This window comes from Amblyomma americanum, chromosome 2 (assembly GCF_052857255.1).
Source record: "Amblyomma americanum isolate KBUSLIRL-KWMA chromosome 2, ASM5285725v1, whole genome shotgun sequence".
Taxonomy (NCBI): Eukaryota; Metazoa; Arthropoda; class Arachnida; order Ixodida; family Ixodidae; genus Amblyomma; species Amblyomma americanum.
The window spans coordinates 48,792,864-48,811,402 of record NC_135498.1 but is presented as its reverse complement, the minus strand read 5'-3'; the positions used below and the strand labels follow the sequence as shown (position 1 = coordinate 48,811,402).

Here is an 18,539-nt window from a genome sequence, read left to right as displayed (position 1 = left end):
GGAAAGAATATTTTGTAGATTATTATTAAGAGTTATCTGGTCATCCTCGCTTGACACTTCCCTGAACAGCACGCAGTCGTCTGCAAACAATCGTATACATAAAGTTGCATGCGTTTGTTGAACATTTTAAGGAACAGTGCGATATATCTAATAATTCATAATATTCGTGCTCGTTATATTGAAGTGCGACTAGTGCAATCGCGTTAATTCGAACTCGCTTAATTCAAACTCGTGGTCTATTTGAACTGAAAGAACAAATTCAAACAAATTTTTAGTTCCCTTTCAGTCAAAATTCTTGAAAATCCATTGTAAAAAAGCTAAACTTGGGCGTGCTTGCTTCAGATTTAGTGAGAAAACGTTATAGAATTCTCAATGTAATGTCATGTTCTTGCACACAGCATCACGAAGCAACAATAATGCATAACTTTCATGTTTCAAGAATGCAAATTTATTTATAAAATTTCATTCACCAGCATAACAGCAGGGGCTGTACATCTAAACAAAGAGCCCCCACTTTATGCGCAACATATTCTGTAATTTTTTTGTCGTTGTCCTCAATAAGATCTAAACAAAGAAGGCGAGTTCATTAAAACTTGGAATACAATACACTAAACTATGTGCGCTGGAACATTTCTCAGCAAAAAATGACCAGATTTTGTGACTACTAAACATCCAGCAATCATGCAATGTCAAAGCTGAAGGTCCTTGTCTCCCACACGACTGTGGACTTTATGTTGATGGGCTCCTTCATGGTCTTCTCAATGAATTCTGCCTTGCCTGCACCATTCACGAACAGAATGGTGTGTGTCCTGAAGAAGAAAATGCAGACAGACAACTCATACAGTTGCTTATTTTCCAGCATACTCAAAAACAACTGCCAGAAGTCAATAAGTGAATAAGAATGTTTTTTTTTGGTACAACACGTAGATGGCACCATATATAAAATTGATAAATCTAGGAATCTAACTCAGAGCACATAATTATTCTCTAGACCAGTGAGGCTAGACATGACAAAGAAAACATCTTGTCAATGCACCTGACATCACATCAACTCAAAGAGAAGGCTGCAGTCCCACTGCGGCCCACTCATGATTTCATGTGGAGGCATGGCCAGCACAAATATAGATGCAAAAGTGCGGTGTCACTGCGTAAAGTTTTGTTGAGTGTAATAATGTTGGCTCCAAAGTGCCACACGTAAGTTAAAAAATGTTTCCTGCTTGTTTTTTTTACCATATTGCTTCTTTTATGGGTAATCAAAAAACCTGCTTAATTCAAATATTTCTCATGGTACAACAGACTTTCAAGTGACGAAGTTTTACTGTCATGTTTCAGATAACTTACTCCCCAGCATCCATTCATAACTAGGCCTGTGTTAATTGTGGTTTTTCGGTTCGAAGCAAACAGTAATTTTCTTTGAACAATTTATAAGTTAATATTTCGAACACTTCTGGCACACAAAAAAGGTTGAACAGTACAACAGGCATTTTTTAAATGATGTATTTTTCTAAAACACAAGACCACTGCATGAAAAAAAACAACTAAAGAGTGCATTGAAGCATTCTCACACTCACTGAAGCTTAGCTGCATTGACCTTCTGCGAAAATCGTCACTGGAAAGGAGAAGGGGGGGGGGGGGGGGGTCGACCTACATTCGGCGGCGACATGCGGTGCGGTGTGCGAGCTATTTCTGGGACCTCCAACGGCTGGTCTCAATTGTGAATGCGTCATTGCGTAGTTGCCCCTTTTAAGCAGTGAGTCCATGAACACCTGCTAGGCCTATATACTGCGTGCCTCCATGCCAGGCGCCACCGTGCTCAGGCGTCGGAATGGAGGCACCGATCTCCACGCGCCTCTTGCTAGCTTCGTCTAGTTTCCGCGCCGTCGTGACTGATTAGCAAATTCCACGCGGAGAAGGGTGGCTGTGGTAGCTGCAGTCGGCTTGGGACTCGTCCCGCGGAAGTCAACGGAGCCGCGCGTCCCCCATCAGATGCCCGCTGCCGGGCCGTTTCCAGCACGTGCGAACCAGAGGTAGTTAGGGCGCAATCGCCTGGCAGGTGCAGATCTACAACAGGGTGCCATGCTCGCACCTCCGCGCATGTCGCGCGCACCTGGCATACGCGCGGGCATGCGGCACAGCGTACAGGCTATAGAGCTATATGAAAATTATCACATCTGTTCTGGTTAAAACAAGACAACACATTTTTGCTGGTGTGATGGTCCCTTAGGCCACAACAAGCATGACGGTGCAGGATAGAGGAATCGTTCAGCTAGCTAAGCTCATGCGTTCGTTGTTGCCCCCTAGAGGAAATAAACCGCGTTCGAGAAATTTAATCCCGAGTAGGTTAAGCCTGAAGTGGTCGCCTTCAAATCGCGTAGACTGAACGCCTAAGCGTCCGTGGTGTCAGGGCTTCGGCTGCGCACGCGCCGCGGTGACAGCCCCAAGGGGGTAGTACGCACAACCGAAACCACATGAAGCAAACGCTCCAGAAACGTTATTCACTCGTGACAGACGGCTCGAGATTTGGAATACTAAACATACGGATCGAATCGAATACATTACTATTCGAAATTATCGAATATTCGCACAGGTCTAGTCATAACTGCAATTTGCTCAAGTGCCCTTCTAGAAAGTCCAAGAAACGATTCTTAAGGACCTTGATGTTTACGCACAATGGACAGCTTTTTCAGCATAATGCATAGTGGTTTTGAAAGCAAGCTGCACTGCAAAGCTTGCGAGAAATAACGCTACTATTGAAGAGCAATAAAAAGCAACAGGACATGTTGCCTCTGCAGCAGAACGATTTAAAAGCAAGTTGAGACACCCATATGGTTAGGCTGGTATGGTAGCATAACTTCCAAATAAGTAAACCACCAAAAGCACTTTCAAAGTGGATAACACATGAAAACATAAGTACTACTTCACTGATGGAAAAGCTAGAATGAGGTAGAGCTTCAATTTAACCACCATATTAATATTAATTAAGGTATCCCGCAGTGTGTTCCTTTCTACTTGTTTACCCGCTTTTTTAGGGGTGTGCAAATATTCGAAATTTCGAATACGAATCGAATATGTTTGATATTTGCTTTGTATTCGTATTGGAGAAATTGATATTCGAGAATTTCCGAATATTCGAAAATTCCCGAATACCCGCCAGCAATCGTATAGTGCACAAACTTTCATAAATTCAACCATGGCAAAACCACAATACCTGGGCAAATTAGCCGGCGATCGAGTTAAAAATTCCAGGAAAACAATACAGATGTCCTATTCCCTTCCTTCTCCGTCGTTTATCACGCGGACCGATCGCATTCCGACGCCGCTAGGCTTGACCTCGTGAGAAATTCCGCAAGCGGGCTTTCCCACGTATCACACGTGCTGCGAACAAGATGGCCGACGGCCCGCTTCAAACAATCGCATCGCGAAATCGCGCTTTTTTTTAATACTTCCGTAATATGTTACATATTTAATGCCCATATCCGAAGAATGCGTCCTGTCGCCTTCATAACTCTCCGAGCGTGACTTCCGCCATCCCGTTTTGTAAACTACGCTATGCGGGGAAGCCTACTTGCGGAATGTCGCGGGAGCCTCCTGAAGGGACGCGTCGAGTTGTCACAATAGGGCAGGCGATCCTGCAAAAATCTCGCCTATTGCATGGTGCATTGTAACCTGCGCACCTCTTTTGTGGGCGTAACGGCAGGCGTGACAACGGTCGGAAGGCCCCTGTCGCTAGGTCAAAAAAATAGCCTTGCCGCGTAGTTTAGGTTTCTGAGCTTCGCCGCTGCCCCGCGGCAACTGCAACTATCGGCCCGCGCATTCGCCGGTATTTTATAATCCCAGCTCAGCGCGGCTTTCGGACGCCGACTGGCGCATCGCGTTATTTATTTTTCCTTTTTAGAAACCGTCCCGCCGTTCCGACGCCAGTGTGTGTTCCCCGGCCCCTTGCTTGCATTTGTGTTGTTCTTCCAGCACTCCAAAACGGGCGACTCGTCACGGGCTTACAGGTGTTAGCGCGATGGAGCCGCCTCATAAGGACTTACTGCATCTTCGCATTTTCGGCACGATTTCTTTTTTTCGGGGGGGGGGGGGGGGGGGGGGTGCGGGTAATTTTATAAACCGAGGCCTTCGGATGAACCGGGCATTTCTTCTGGTCCCTTGAACTCTGAATGAGGTTTTACTAGTCATCATGTTATTTTTGTTGCCAGTCTTGTCATTTTATAGATTTTATTTTGCATGACCTCATTATAGTCTAGATACTGTTATGCTGTCTAATCAAGTAGTATACATCTCTGTGCAAATCAAGTTTTTTTATATGGTAGATCGATTTCACTGCTATTTTTGACTTTGAGCACGTACCAAATAGTCCTGCTCCAGATCTAAAAAAATATTCAGTGTGATCTGCCATTAAAAGAAAAGCAAATTGAAATGACACTGAAATGTAGTGAGTGATGAATTGCACTTGGGACAACCTTCCATGGCTGTGAGGCAGCAGCTTTCACAAGTGAGCTTGCTGTTCTTCATGCTAATGAGTGAACCACACAGGCTTAGAAGTTGAGGGCTATGCTTATAACTACAGCTTATGCTTACAGCATTTATCTATTGAAAAGATCTATATATCTTTTCACGACCCTCGGGAAAACCGGCTTTTCTGGGCTGTGTCGAGAACATGGGGGAGCTTCATCCCCAACTCTTCCCTGAACTACGCGCACAGCCCAGCGCCCAATATGGTGGCGCCCATGGACCTCTTTTTGAAAAGGTCTGTAAGCATAGCTATACTTATAACTTCACCTGCATAGTCACACAAGGTTTTCTGCAAATAGTAAAACCTCGTTAATTCGAACTCTGTTTATTCGAAATCCCGCGTAATTCGAAGGTTTTCGGCGGTCCCAACAGTTTGCATGCAAATTTTGCCGGATAATTTGAACAGCCAGCGCGCCCTCATCCGGATAATACGTCAATTTAAGCCATGGCCTCCGTGACTTTTACATAGTGCCAGTCTCTGAGGCCAGTATAGTTGCCTGAGTGGAAGCCAGGCGGCACTTTAAATCAACTTCCTGTTTCCGGTGCTTTGCTATGCCTCAGTGATCTGCACCGGTTTTGGAGGCTAGCTTTAGGTCTCCATTTGGCTGCACTTTCTGCACTAGTTCACAAAAGTGCCGTGCCAGTGCAGCGCCAGTTCTTGCGGCGGGAGTGTAGCCCGACACTAGTGCTGTCGGTGCAGCGGCCAAATCGAGTGCAAAAGTGCAGAAACTTTCGTCTGCTGCGGCCATGTACGTGTTGGTGTTTGTCGCGTGTTTTCACATATGCGCGAGATTGTGCTAGCTGCACTGAACGCTGTGTATTTGCTCCAAGTGGCACATCTCGTGGAGCGGCTATGAACGTTGTTAATTCCAAAAGTGGTGCAGAATTTGACACCGTTCTTTCCGTTGCGTTGTTTAAAGGGGCGCAGGCCGGTCGACCGTCACTGATTCAACGGGTACTTCGAAGAAGCAACAATTAGACAGGTTATTCAGACTACCGCTCGAGACGATCTTTTACAGTCCATACGCGTGATTCAGGCTGCTTCCGTCCTATCGAAAAGTGACCACGGTTGTCCGCCAAGAGTTGCCTGATCTATATTTGAACTCAATCGCGTTCACTTTCGGCGGACGGTGACGGCAACGTGACGGTCAGAGGCTAATTAAGTGGCAGGCGAAGGTGTGGGCTAACTACCGCGCCAAGCAGTCGCGCATCGATGACTACTTCAAGTGACCGTTTTTCAGGCGAAGTAAAGGTGCAGTGTTGATACAGCCACGTTTTGTACGTTTATTTCTCGTTTTTTGTCCATTTTTGATAATTCAAAAACCCGGTTAATTCGTTGATTTTTCGCGGTCCGACGGACTTCGAATTAACGAGGTTCCACTGTACAACATATCACTCTTTTTCAAGTTGGTGGCGCCTTTTGAAAAGACAACACCTGCCGACTTAATTCCTGTCTCAGGTAATCTCCCTAGTCTCAGTTCTTCTTCATGTGCGCAGACTCTTTTGCATATTGCATGAATAGTTAGTTCATCATCTAAAAGTAATATTTTAGTGATTTTGCCTTTGTTTCTATAGTTATTGCCAGTACTGGTAGACAGCACAGATACTGAAGACTGCGCCCCCTACATGCATTAAACAAGCTTTCCAAACCTAATTACTTTAGCATGCCGATGCATCTAAATATCAGTGTGCAGTGCCTCATACTTTTTTGGAAGCAACTGAAAGCTCTTCGCCCAAATAAAGGTATGCCTGGTGTGGTGCTGAGAAACACAGCAAAACATTTTAAAGCAACATTTTTCTAGATCGGAATGTTCCTTTCAATTGGGCTCAGTGCTATTTATAAAATGTCACATATTCGCTCCTAGTGATGTAGCCTGTCTGACAGCAAAGCAACAAAGTTTGAACACATCACATTACCGCCATTTGATCAAGCCTGCCTTTCCACATTGATCTGATATGCTAATTAATGACAAAACCACCAGTACTGTGCTGGTTCTTACCACTGTAGTGCAAGACCTACCGCAATATGGTAATATTTTTTTAGTTGTCTCTAACAGTAAACTGTCCCTTCAACATGAAATGAACACTGTTGAACGGTACTCAGTCATAACAAGGCATGGTACCTTGTGCCGTAGTTCCAGTTGGGCAAGACATACTTCATCTGGTTCATCAGCTTCAAGTTGCTCTCTGGTTCTAAAGACTGCTTTCTCATGTCATCATCCACAGGGTATCTTTAAAAAGAAAAGGCAGAAAATGTCAAAGAAGTGATGATATCTCAGTGCATAAACCTAAAATAAGAGGACACTTAAAATAAAATTACAGCGCCAATCGAATAAATTTAAAAGAATTTCATAAGGAATTCCCTGGACAGGACAAATTTTCCTTCAACTGAGAAGTTTCTGTGAAAGTTGTATAGCTTCCCTTGCAGCCACATGGCTACACTTCGCTGTACTCTAATGAGCAATTATTCCCTTATTTGAAGATTACAGCAATGTCTCATGCAAAGTAGTAGTCCCTGTGCGGACACACCCCTCAAGGAAAGGGAAGCTGTAGTGGCTGACACGCAAAACTAGCCCTTGTAGGAAGAATGACTGCACGACAGGCAGTAAACATGTGTACTGAAGCAGCGTGTTGTGCAAGGGGCAATTTCGTAAGTTTGCGAGGTTTCGGAAAAGGGCGAAGATAAACAGAATTTAGAAGTAGTTATTTGCATATTTATACAGAAATAACACTTTTGTTGCCAACTCAATGTGGGGATCAGCAGTGTTCAGGCCGACCCCTCAAAAGTCAACAAAATCAGGTTCTTTCCTTGGTCATGCTTATCCTGACCTGCTTGTCTCCATTTTTTGCGTAACGCATTTAGCCAAACTCTAGCAGCTGTTGGCCTCCTCTCTTGTGTCACTAACTGTCCATAATAGCTCAAAATGCATCATATGCGTCACAGAGAATGGCAAGTATGTCAAGCTGTAGTTACTACATGCTTACAACATGAAAGTTATTTATTTATTTGTTTATTTACGCATACTACCATTCCAACCTGGACCAAGATAGGAGTGGGTACAAGCATCAAATTGTGGTATACACAGGCTACAAGTATAGGCTCCACAAGTTACAAAAAAATAAAGTATGGAAATGGAACAATGTAATGTTGAGCCTAATCTCATCTTACAGTATGCAAAGAGAAACTTGAAACTGTCTGCATAATTGTGCCTAGCACACGCATGCTAACTAAACCACCCCTGGCAGGACCATAGGAACAAGTTAAACTGAAAAATTAAACTGACGCAAGGAGACAAAATGCACAATTAAGGAGGACGGTACACATCCGGCTACAATCCAGCTCAGTGATGGGAATTGCACGATGTTAAACAAACCAAAACGACAGTAATTTTTCTGCAATCTTAGCACTCAGCATTGCTGAACACTGTACCATTTAGATTATTTTTCAGATGTGCAAGAATCCTGAAGCCTAAGTCTAAAGGCAAACAAATCTGCTTGACAGTGCCCTGGATCACGAGTCACTATTTAAAATACGGGAATAAGTAAACAGCAACTCTGTAGGCCAACTTTTACAACACACGAGTGAAAATAATGCAGGAATCAATGCATAATCCAGCCCTTCAGAATAAAGATTACTTGAATGGATAATGAATAAAAAAACTCAACTGTTATCTGTACAGTGTATTTTCATGCATGAAAAGTGGATTGATTCAATGCGAACATCTCTCAGAGCTTTTGCAACGTATTCAAGAGCTGTGTATTCACTCCCTCATTATCTCCTCCATTATAACACGTGTTCCTCTGCACCCATAATGTTACAAGTGCATTGGTAACTCATAAAGGAGCCTTAAAGCACCTCTCTGTTGATTATAAGAAACACCATGGAACCAACCGGCAGGACTCATGACGACATCATAATGACAAGATTGTCCGCTACCAAGCTAAAATAGAGGAGAAATTAACTGTACAGTGTTTTTATGGCTTTTGTTGTTCATTAAACTTGGACTCTCTCCTCTTTTTCCTTTGACTAGCGTCTGCGGGAGCGTCGTACTCCCTGTCACAGTCACTGTTGTTGCCCATGGCAACCATGCTTTTGTCACTGCACCAAGGACAGTGCCAGCAGCGAAGGAGACGACTATGGGTAGTGATGCTACATGGGTGGCTGCTCTACGACCACATAATACACATGAAAAAGCCGCTTTTAGAAATAATGCACAGCTGGCTTTGCATTTCATTGTGAACATTATGTGCCATTTGGAACCACAACTCTAAGCCAAGATTTTTGCAGCTATTAATAGTGCAGCTGCTGATAATGCTATCACGCCAAACTCTAGCAATGACTCAAGGTCCCATTAACGCTACTACAAAGTGCACAAACATCAGAGAGAAAGGCTCCCATTATCTTTCCTTAAGGTAGGGTCACAACTATCATATTAAAGTGATAGCCTTTAATGGCTCATACTCGCAGTGACTGTCCATCCGTTAAATCCTACGTCACGTGACCTTGTGACCGTCCATCCGTTATATCCTACGTCACATGAACTAGGGCCCGTGGCCTAGGCCACCTAGGTCACGTGACCTTGTGATGTCATCACAACCTGCCGACTGGACTGTGAGCAAACTGCCCACTGTGGCGGGTGGCGTAATGAATACTCAAGATCACTGAAAGATCTATAATTTGGGTAAAAATTGCTCAAAAACAAGGAAGCGTGGATGATGACGTCACATCAGATAAAAGGACGTCGAAGCAGTGTGGTCCGCTGCCAAGCAACAACTGCCGACGCGCTGTGCATGCGCAGCGTGACGTCACCGCTTCCTCTGCCACGCTCGCGCCAGCTGTTCTTCTCCTCTGTCATGAAATGAATTCAAGCACAGCAAATTCAAATCAGTGCAATGAGTCGCAAACGGCTTTTGGCTTCTCGCAGTTAAGAGATATCTAAGTGCCTCCAGCGAATTTATTTAGTTGCATGTATAGCCCCACCAAGGTCCGCCTCTCAGGTCTTCGGGTTACTGAAGGCGTTCTACCATTGTGGAGTCAGTATTTTTCGAAGTAAACAGTCGCCTTGCTGGTGATAAGAGCAACGAAAATGGTTAGCAACAGCCCTTTTCTTCAAGTGGATGAATTCATGAAAGTGTCCTCAGTACAGCCCACTGCTTCAAAAGCACAATAAGCACATGTTATGCCATCCTCCACTCCATCACTGCCAGTTTAAATAGTAGCACACACACTAGAGAGCACTTGAATTTTCAAATAACAAGACAGTTTTAACAAAAACCATAACACTTCAAGCCATGATAACTCTTCATTAAACCATACTGACATATGCAATTAACATGTTTTTACACAGTGATCTTTGCATGTACAGTCATGGATAAAACTTTAAGGGATGCGAACCTGTAGAAAAAAAAATTTATTCCTACATGGTTAGGCAAAGAAGTTCATTGAAACGTGTGAAATCGTGATGGGACATGCATGCTCTGTTTGGTAGAAGCACCAAGTGACTGTTTTCCGCAGCAACAAAGCAAAAATATTTTCCTGCAAACCCGCAGGTCTGCATGCAGAACCATGGCAAACAGATACCGAAGCATCAACTGTGCATGCAAGTTTCTACACATTGCACATGCATAGTGTGCATATCCTAGGGCATAGGCAGGCATGCATACATGTGTGTATGCAGGTAGTAGCTGCTTATGCTACAGTAGGATGCACTAGAAGCCTTACGAAGTAGAATCATCCAGGAAGTCAAATATCTTCTTAAGAAGTTGATCCCGTTGGGAGAACCGGTCATTCTGCCTGACAAGCTCCTCAAACTTCTGCTTGCCATATTTGACTTTGGCCCAGAACTTTGGAGGAACACTGTTGCCAAATGCATAAAAACCTGAAAAAAGGGGAAAAATATATACAGAACGGTATTAGTAGTAAAGTAAAATAAAAAAATGTGCGGCCTAGGGCTAAGTAAACTACTTAAGGCTTCCGAGTTCTCCAGCACTGTACTGCAAGTGCACCTCTTTGCTTACTGGGAACTATCTTAATATACACTGGTGTCAGGCAGTACAAGATCGTAAATGGTAGGATTTAACATCTCAAAGAGACACATGGGCTAAGACGGATGCTGTAGTGGAGAGCTCAAGATTAATTTAGACCGCCTGGGGTTCCCTGACGTGCACTGACATCGAACAGCACACAGGTGCCTTTTGCGTTTCACCTCTATCAAAACGTGGTCGCAGCAGCCGGTACTGAACACGGGTTCTCTGGCTCAATAGCCAAGACGCTCAATCACTGAGCCACCATGGCAGGTATTACGAGATCGTACAAGATGAGTAGATATCTGAAGATAGACCCTTTCGTTGGTCACCGCTTACATGCTTGACAGAGCTGTCTTGGCATGCTATGACAGATGATTCAGTGCAATGCTACTATGCTTTGATCAATCGCAGTACCAAATGCAAGCCAGTGATATCTTGCCTGCGTTAAATTCACTCCAGTACTATACATAAGCACACCCATACATCTGGCCCCGAAGTCTACTAAGAGTTATCTACGCTGCAAAATATTCAATGAAATCCAAATGTAGTTCACCAATTCTCCTCAAGCAGGGCCTGTGTCCAGTTGAAAGAAAGAACTGCAGTCGGCCACTTCAGTTCCCAAACCTCAATTTCGTACAAGCTCTCAAGCAGTGCCAGCAGAATGAAAAGTGCATAATGCCTACCCACGCAACAGTGGCAGAGCTCATACGTGATGCTAGGGGTGAGCATAAGCCACCAATAAGTCGTGAATTTTCCCATACGTAAACAACTGTAAGGCATTTTATTAGCAGCACTGTCTTGAAAGCGCCCACTTGAAATATTAATTATTTTCCGATTTATACAAAACACAACTTGCACTTGATCAGCCACTGCTCTTCCCACAAAAGTGCAACGGCTGTCACCAGCACAGCTACTGCAATGTTTGAAGTGAAGTGCACAGCAAAAATCGAAGCTCATTGAAGCAAAGAACCCAACAAATGCACAATACACACAAAGTGGTTCTTTCTTCACCTCCTATCACTGGATAGACAATCCCACCATTGCTGAAAAACAAGTTGCAATAGCCACAGTATTTGACATCAATGGCACAGCAGCAACTCGAGTCTTAAAGTGCCAAACCAGAGGCAGTTATTTACAATGACTGGTTTTGGTCAAATGCTGAGGACTAAACTTCACAGGCTTAAAATTTAGTTCGAGAGATGCTGCGATATTTCCACCAAAAATAAGGTATGGAATTCGGGTTGCCAGTCCTCCAGTATCAAAGTGATAAATGAGGAGAAATCTGATAAATTGCTTAGGCTGTAACAAGCTAGAACAGGGGCAGGGGAGTCTCGAAATGTAATGCTCTCTCACCTGGCTCTGTTTTCACTGGGCCGCCCTCTTGGAGGTTGCTGTAGTAGCTCATGGAGATTTCCTTTTGACAAGGCCTGCAACCACCAAGATGAAGTATGCTCCATGCATAGGCATAAGATTTAAAATTTGCAACTTACTTTGCCTCAATGGCAATGAAAAGAAATCCGTTGAACTCGTCTTTTTCCTTCATGAGTTTGGTCAGGTACGTGTTCCTGTCAGCTGCCGACTTTATGAAATCCACCACCAGGAAGCCTGCACAATACCAATGAGACAAATGCTTGACTGTAAGACTGCAGGGTCCCTAGAAAGTGTATCCATCACATGTGACACCATTCCAGGTGCATAGGCTACTAGTCAAAGACATACATTTCGTGCTAATTCAAAAGTTCTGGGAGCTCTGTCATGGGCTGCACAATGAGACCCAAGGTGACACAAGTCCCAGCGTTTCAAAGCTGCACAGTGTTAGAATAAGTGCTTGCACTACAAGCGAGAAAAGGCTCCAGGATGCTCGAGCAACAACCGAAGGAAATAAGCTTTGCTATTAGCCGGCATCTTGTCACCACACTTGTCAAGACGAAAGTCAAACTCATGCACTGCAGTGTATGGTAGTGAAATGGGATTATCATTCGTTAACAATGCATCTATACGCTGAGATCAGTTTTTGGTCATCCTAGAGACTTTCATCCCCAACAATAAGTTGCCCAAGCCTTAACAGCTGTGCAAGCATCCAGTACAAAAGAATAGAGACAAACACCTGCACTGCTTCATTCATACACTCATGTGCGTCAATGAGGCCTCACCTTACCACACTAGACCAACTCTCAGAAAAACTTTTTCCTCTTTGCTTGCTCAAGGTGGTAGGAGGTAATTATGTGAGATAAAAGGACAGCACTGTGCATCAGGAAATAAGTTTGAGATAAGTAGTGATATCTTAGCACGAATTAGGAACAAAAAGGGGACTTTGGCATAACACGGAATATGAAGAGCAGATAACTGGTGGTCTGATAACAGTGGATTCCAAGGAAGAAAAATGCAGCAGAGGGCAACTGACAGTCAGGTGGGAGATGAAATTAGAAAACTTTCTAGGTGTTTTGAGCAATAACCAAATTTTTTTTTTGCATGCAGCACCTGACAGCAGAAAGTGATTCTCAAAAGTAGCTAGTACTAAACCTGATCTAGTGACAAGACTCTGTATAGAAATAAGTAATGCTTGACAAAGCTTAACTTTCACGTTCATAAAGGCTGCTCCAAGAGAAAATTGACACTGTTGTGCTTGCACACAAGATCAATCATTTTAAATGCCGACGTTGAGAAAAGCAGCATGTAAAGCAGCTCTCTAACTCTTAGTTTCCCCAACAGCGCACAGACATGCCTGCCAGTTTTACATTTCCTGCTTGTCCCCGCACGCTTTCCAAGTATATCGCAGATAACAGCCCCACTTGATGAGGCACATTGTTCAAGAGAGGTCCTTATCTACAGGCTATCAATCCCCCAGGAGTGTTCTCCTCCAGGCCACGACCAATGTTTGTTCACACTTGAGTACACGTCAAAGTGCTTGGCATTGAATGAAATAGGTACACAGGAAACTGAGGTGACCATACATGCCCCAGTAACAGCACATTCATAGCGCTGCACACTGTGTAGAGCTCCTGCCAAGGTCCTTATTTAGCTAAATATCAGAGACAACAGCAGAATGAAATTTCAATGGCATTTTTCTCTATCCTTCAGCAGTCTATATGGTAAATGAAAATTTTTGGTGTAATACTGGCACCTTTATACAAGGGCTCATGTAAGCAACATTAGGGACACAGTGCTGAATTTTCACTGTATCCACGTGGCATTGCCGGCCTTACCCAAGCGCAATTGTTTTGTTTTAAGGGCAGCACCCTATGAGAATTTATTTGGCTACAAACGTGCATTTCCCTTCTTAAAAACCTTAATGCATTTCAGAAAGCACTTTCTAGCACTCATTCCGAGTGCATTTTAGCAGATTTTCAAAAACTTTGCCAATTTCGATCTCTTTCTTCTTTGTATTACAATAGAAGGTGTTATAAAATGAAAGCATAATGCACAAAGATTACAGAAACTACAACTTTGTGCTCACGAAGTCCGGCACTGCAGCTGCTAGAACCATGGCTTGCACCCGCCTGATGGCTACAGGACAATTAAATGGCACGTGCGGCAATGAAGGTGAGTGCCTCTTAAACAGCATTAAATAAGCAGTACAGCTACAACAATTACGGCCTGAACCTGCCTCGTGGCTACAGGATATAATAAAGTGGCAGGTAGTGCAACGGATGCCAATTTTCCTTATATAGCGTAAAATAAGCTGTTAAAGCTATCATGATACCTTTCACACAACCCCTTGAGCCATTAGCTGTCTAAAAAATCCAGAAATATAACTTCTGGCCACTCTGACAGTGGCCACACGAACATGTTGTGTAGCTCTCGTGATTCATCTTGAACATCAGTCTGGTCGCACTGGTTTAATCAGTGGACCAATCCTATCAGCTAAGTTGATTGACCGAGCCAGGCTAAGAAAATGGCTTCTGTTTCTAACACAATGGATACCACCAAGAGCTCGCCCATCAAGGTTACTGCACCAACATTAGTAATGATGTCCCGAGTCTCATTACAGAGTAAGGAATTCGAAAAGAAAAGTTTGTGGGAAGTGGGAAAAGAAAGTGAAAAGTGAATCAAATGTGAAAAAGGAAGACTGAATTCACAGTGGTAGAAATGAAGACGCAATATAGCGCTGTAGTTTAAAAGGATACTAATACGAAACCTTTAATTACGAAAGTAGACTGCAGAACTTAAGACACAGTACTGCCGTCTTACTGTGTTCTCCAGCTGTCAATCGTGCATAACACGTGGATATATATAAAAAAAAAGTCCTAGCCAGTTTAATCAGGTTTTACCGCAAACTACAGATGAGATGTTGAGTTTTAAGACATTCTTGAGCATGTTCACTTAACCGGTGGTACATATCATTAGCTAGACCAACAAGACTTAACTAAGCCGGGCAAATGGCTCCTATCACAATTAATACCTAAACCTTGTTTACAAAAAATTTTACTATGACACCATAGATAATGTCGCCAGTTTTGTGGAAAGCACATAAGATATGAGCTGCCACACTGTCGGTGGAATTCTCATGATGAAAAATAAGTCTAAAAATGCATGAAATGCAGTGAACATGATCTTTGCAGACATAAATACAGAATATGTAAAACTGCCTTCAGCATACCTTTAATGGTCCATTTCAGTAGCTGTATTGGCTCTTTTCATCGAATTGTGAAAAGCAGAAACATTAATGGACTCCGCAACATCACTGTGTTTATTTCCTTTCTTCTTGTGTTAGTTTCATCACTTTGTTAGTCTTGTACTTCGATCTGAGAACACATGCCAAAGCACAAAATTTTCCAACAAAACAAGTCAGGCTTTTCATACAAGGTATCGTGAAATTATAAATGCCCGCAATATCTTTAGCATACCTGTAACAAAAGCAGTGTACTCTCCAGTGTGATGGCCACACATTCAGATGTGCTTGTGAGGTCCTCCCCAATGGTGCACACTACGACAAGCTTTGAACTGAATTTTAAGCCAAAATTAATGGAAGATATAACCAAAAGAGCACAATTCAGCTTTGCGGCTCTCCCTGGTAGACCACTGGAGGTGCCTACTCTTTATGCCTTCTCGCAATAACAAAGAAAACGCCTAAGGTCACTAGAACACCAACGAAACCCAATGACTCAACCCGGTATTCTTGCTTCCTATGTTTTTATAAGTTAAACTAGCCGTTTAAGCTCAACAAAGAAGGATATCTTGAATAACAAATAAGCCTCCGAGAACAACAACAAACAAACCCTAAAGCATAACTTTCCAAGTACCAGGAATCAAGTCATCATTAACATGGAAGCACAGTCACACTAGCACTAGTCAATGCTTACAACAGCAATGCCCTGGATAAACGAAATGTTTGTAGAGTGCCATTTTAGTGCTTCTTGATCACTATACCTTCCTACCGACTAAAACTCGCTAAAAATCTATTGAGCTTCAGAAAAAGATGATGTCAATTTGATTCGATTTTAATGGCGCAAAGGCATCTTGGCCAAAGAGTGCCATGAGGAGGAGAAGGAGGCTAAAGACTCATTCTCTCAAGTATTTCACCCCAGAGAAGTTCAGCACGAGGCCAGGGATTTGCTTGTACCCAATGGCAAACTGGTGGGTACCAGGCAGCAGTGGGGATAGAATACCCCCTGCTTATAAGGCAGATGCTCTAACTACTAGGCCACTGCTGTCGTTAGCATCAGGAAAAGCCTGGAATGGATTTTAGATATGAAGTCTGGAAGGCTACACTGTGGATGCTGTACCTGTATTCCTCCTGCATCTCGGTTCCTTTATACAAGAATCCATTTCTAAATCATGTACCAACTGGCTCGAAGTAAAAACTTGTCCGCATATCACCTTAGTACAGACCAGCACCTAGCTCACTAACTAAAACTGAATTATGAAATTGGCCTTGATCCCCATACAGGGTTGTTACCAGAAATCTGAAATGTCTTTCAAAATTTGTTTTATGCATACTGACTGTCCAAGTTTTGTCTGCAACATTAAATTTGTATGGTGCATCCATCCCCCTGGTCACATGATACGTGGCCATGTTCTGGTCTACTTTGAGCCAGGCACCTTAGTTCCAAAACTGCCTGACTGAGCAATGCAAAGAAAGTAGTTTGGAGCTTCGGAGCTTTCTGCAACACTACACAGGTCTCATAATGCTATGCCTAGCAAGGTCTTTTTTTATTCAGTTGTTAGGCCATTAAAGAGCATGTATAAGAAATTGTTAATGTGCCGCCACTGCCAATCATCATTAGACAAGCATCCCAGCCACGTTACCTCCGTTCCAATGACCACGCACAGGGACAAACAACACCCCACTCAACTCAAAGCAAACTACCACGTGCATGTGTAGCATGTGATTTGGTGTAATATTAAACATATATATTGATTAACACAATTCTTACAACATGGTCTTTCATAATACGGAACAGTCCTTATAATAATAATGCAAGCATCATAATGTGGTAATTAGCTGAAAATTCTCACTAAATCCGGATGGAATACCAAATGGTATTTACAGGAACCAATTGGAACCTGTTTGAACAGTCTGAAAACCAAACTGGTTCAGCTGAAAACTCCCATTAAATCCAACTGGAATACCATATGGTATTAAGTGAAACCAATTGGAGTCCAGAAACCTAACTGGTTGCAGTTTGTTCCGTTTGATTCCAAATGTAAAAATTTTAATGTGGACATAATGGACTTTTTCAGCTATATGTACCTACCATTAATTACACGTCCGGAGGAAATGGTCTCACCTCGGCCACGCTTCGTTGGATCCATGAGATTGGCAGGCTGGAGGATGTTGAGTAGGGCGGCGATCCGGCCATTCTTCGACGCAGCCATCCACGTGCCTCCTTCGCGGCCTTTCTCCTGATCCCGGCCTGGAATATGGAGTGCACGAACACATAAATTCATGGAGTGCAGCCAAGCAGCTCAGTCCCGTGCTTCCCACCTTGTTTCAAAATAAGTTGCAGGCAAATGAGCATCAGCTGAACTTAACAATGCTTTTTCTTGAAAGTATCCGGGTTCTGGTCAGCGCGTAGCTGACAATTAAGCGTTTATTAAAATCCGCGAAACAAGGGAATATCAAGATCCATAGTACTTTATTAAGTACCAGGGGCAGCTTTAATTCAACGTGGGGAACGTCCTGCATCAAAATAATGTACGGCAAAAATTTTCCTTTGCATCAGCGTTTCTGTCAACAGGCATTTGTGCAACGCAATTTAGACAAAATAAGATGCAGCACCCTCTTACTTTTGTGGCAACAGGAAGTTTATTTGGGCACTAGCTAACAGCCATATACGAGGCAAGCAGATGTTATTTTTTCGCAAATACCTCCGATAATGTTGGGATCATCTTCCCAGAAAGATGCCGGCTTCGTCGGGCGATGGAAGAACTCATCCCTGACGTTGACAAGCACCAAGCTGAATCCGTCATCTTCAGGATCAGGATTAATGTAGACGAACAGAAGACACATCCTGAAAGCCGTTAGAGAGATTTGTCTGCAGACCACGAGAGATGTAACCGGCCACACAGCGTCGCGACCACTGGTACTGCAAGCACCTTCTCGGATATCGGTCCGCGAGCGCAAAACATCTGCTTTTTCAACGCCGCATGACAAACCATGGTCATACAACGCACGCGATCACATGCATGCGTACAGGGTTTTGTTGTCATTGCGACAAGCATTGTCATGTGCTTACGTGATCGACGACAGAGGACTGCAACAAGGAAAAAAGCAGAAGCCGTGAAGGCAAGCGCAACTTCTGCATTTATCTGGCAGTTCGATCGGCGATACAGCAGACAACTACCGTTTTGTGCGACAAAGGTCGCGCCACAGTACTCTTATCGTACTACGAGCACACGGCCGCTCCTGCGTGCTGCGATGGGGCGATGGCAAGCTTTTAGAAGAGCTAGAACAGCTGAGCGCGTGAGTGGCGTGAGCGAAATGAAAAGGAAATAGCGTTCACTAGAGAGCATTAATGCGCGTATGTACAAAACGGAAGTGTAAAACAGTT

At 43.5% G+C, this 18,539-nt stretch overlaps 1 protein-coding gene across 3 annotated transcripts; it reads right to left on the bottom strand.

Annotated features, from left to right (window-relative positions):
- Nucleotides 1-425: 425 nt before the first annotated feature.
- Nucleotides 426-18,432, bottom strand: LOC144121185 (transport and Golgi organization 2 homolog). 3 transcript variants are annotated; one of them, XM_077654254.1, is made up of 8 exons: nt 18,225-18,432; nt 17,857-17,999; nt 17,277-17,402; nt 12,036-12,150; nt 11,899-11,972; nt 10,241-10,397; nt 6,642-6,749; nt 426-809 (listed from the first exon to the last, which is right to left on the bottom strand). In XM_077654254.1, exons 2-8 carry the CDS (start codon nt 17,996-17,998, stop codon nt 680-682), a joined length of 852 nt encoding a protein of 283 aa, XP_077510380.1. In that variant the 5' UTR covers nt 17,999; nt 18,225-18,432; the 3' UTR covers nt 426-679. The 3 variants fall into 3 exon arrangements, with proteins under 3 accessions (XP_077510380.1, XP_077510379.1, XP_077510381.1); XM_077654253.1 differs by having other exon boundaries at nt 17,244-17,402; nt 18,225-18,408; XM_077654255.1 differs by lacking the exon at nt 18,225-18,432 and having other exon boundaries at nt 17,244-17,402; nt 17,857-18,156.
- Nucleotides 18,433-18,539: the final 107 nt, after the last annotated feature.

Coding starts and splice junctions, on each gene's coding strand:
- LOC144121185 (XM_077654253.1), bottom strand. CDS start 17,998: ATGTGTCTTCTGTTCGTCTACATTAATCCTGATCCTGAAGATGACGGA. Junction 17,403..17,856: donor TGATCCCAACATTATCGGAG/GTATTTGCGAAA, acceptor TCCATATTCCAG/GCCGGGATCAGGAGAAAGGC. Junction 6,750..10,240: donor TTCCTGGATGATTCTACTTC/GTAAGGCTTCTA, acceptor TTCTTTTTAAAG/ATACCCTGTGGATGATGACA.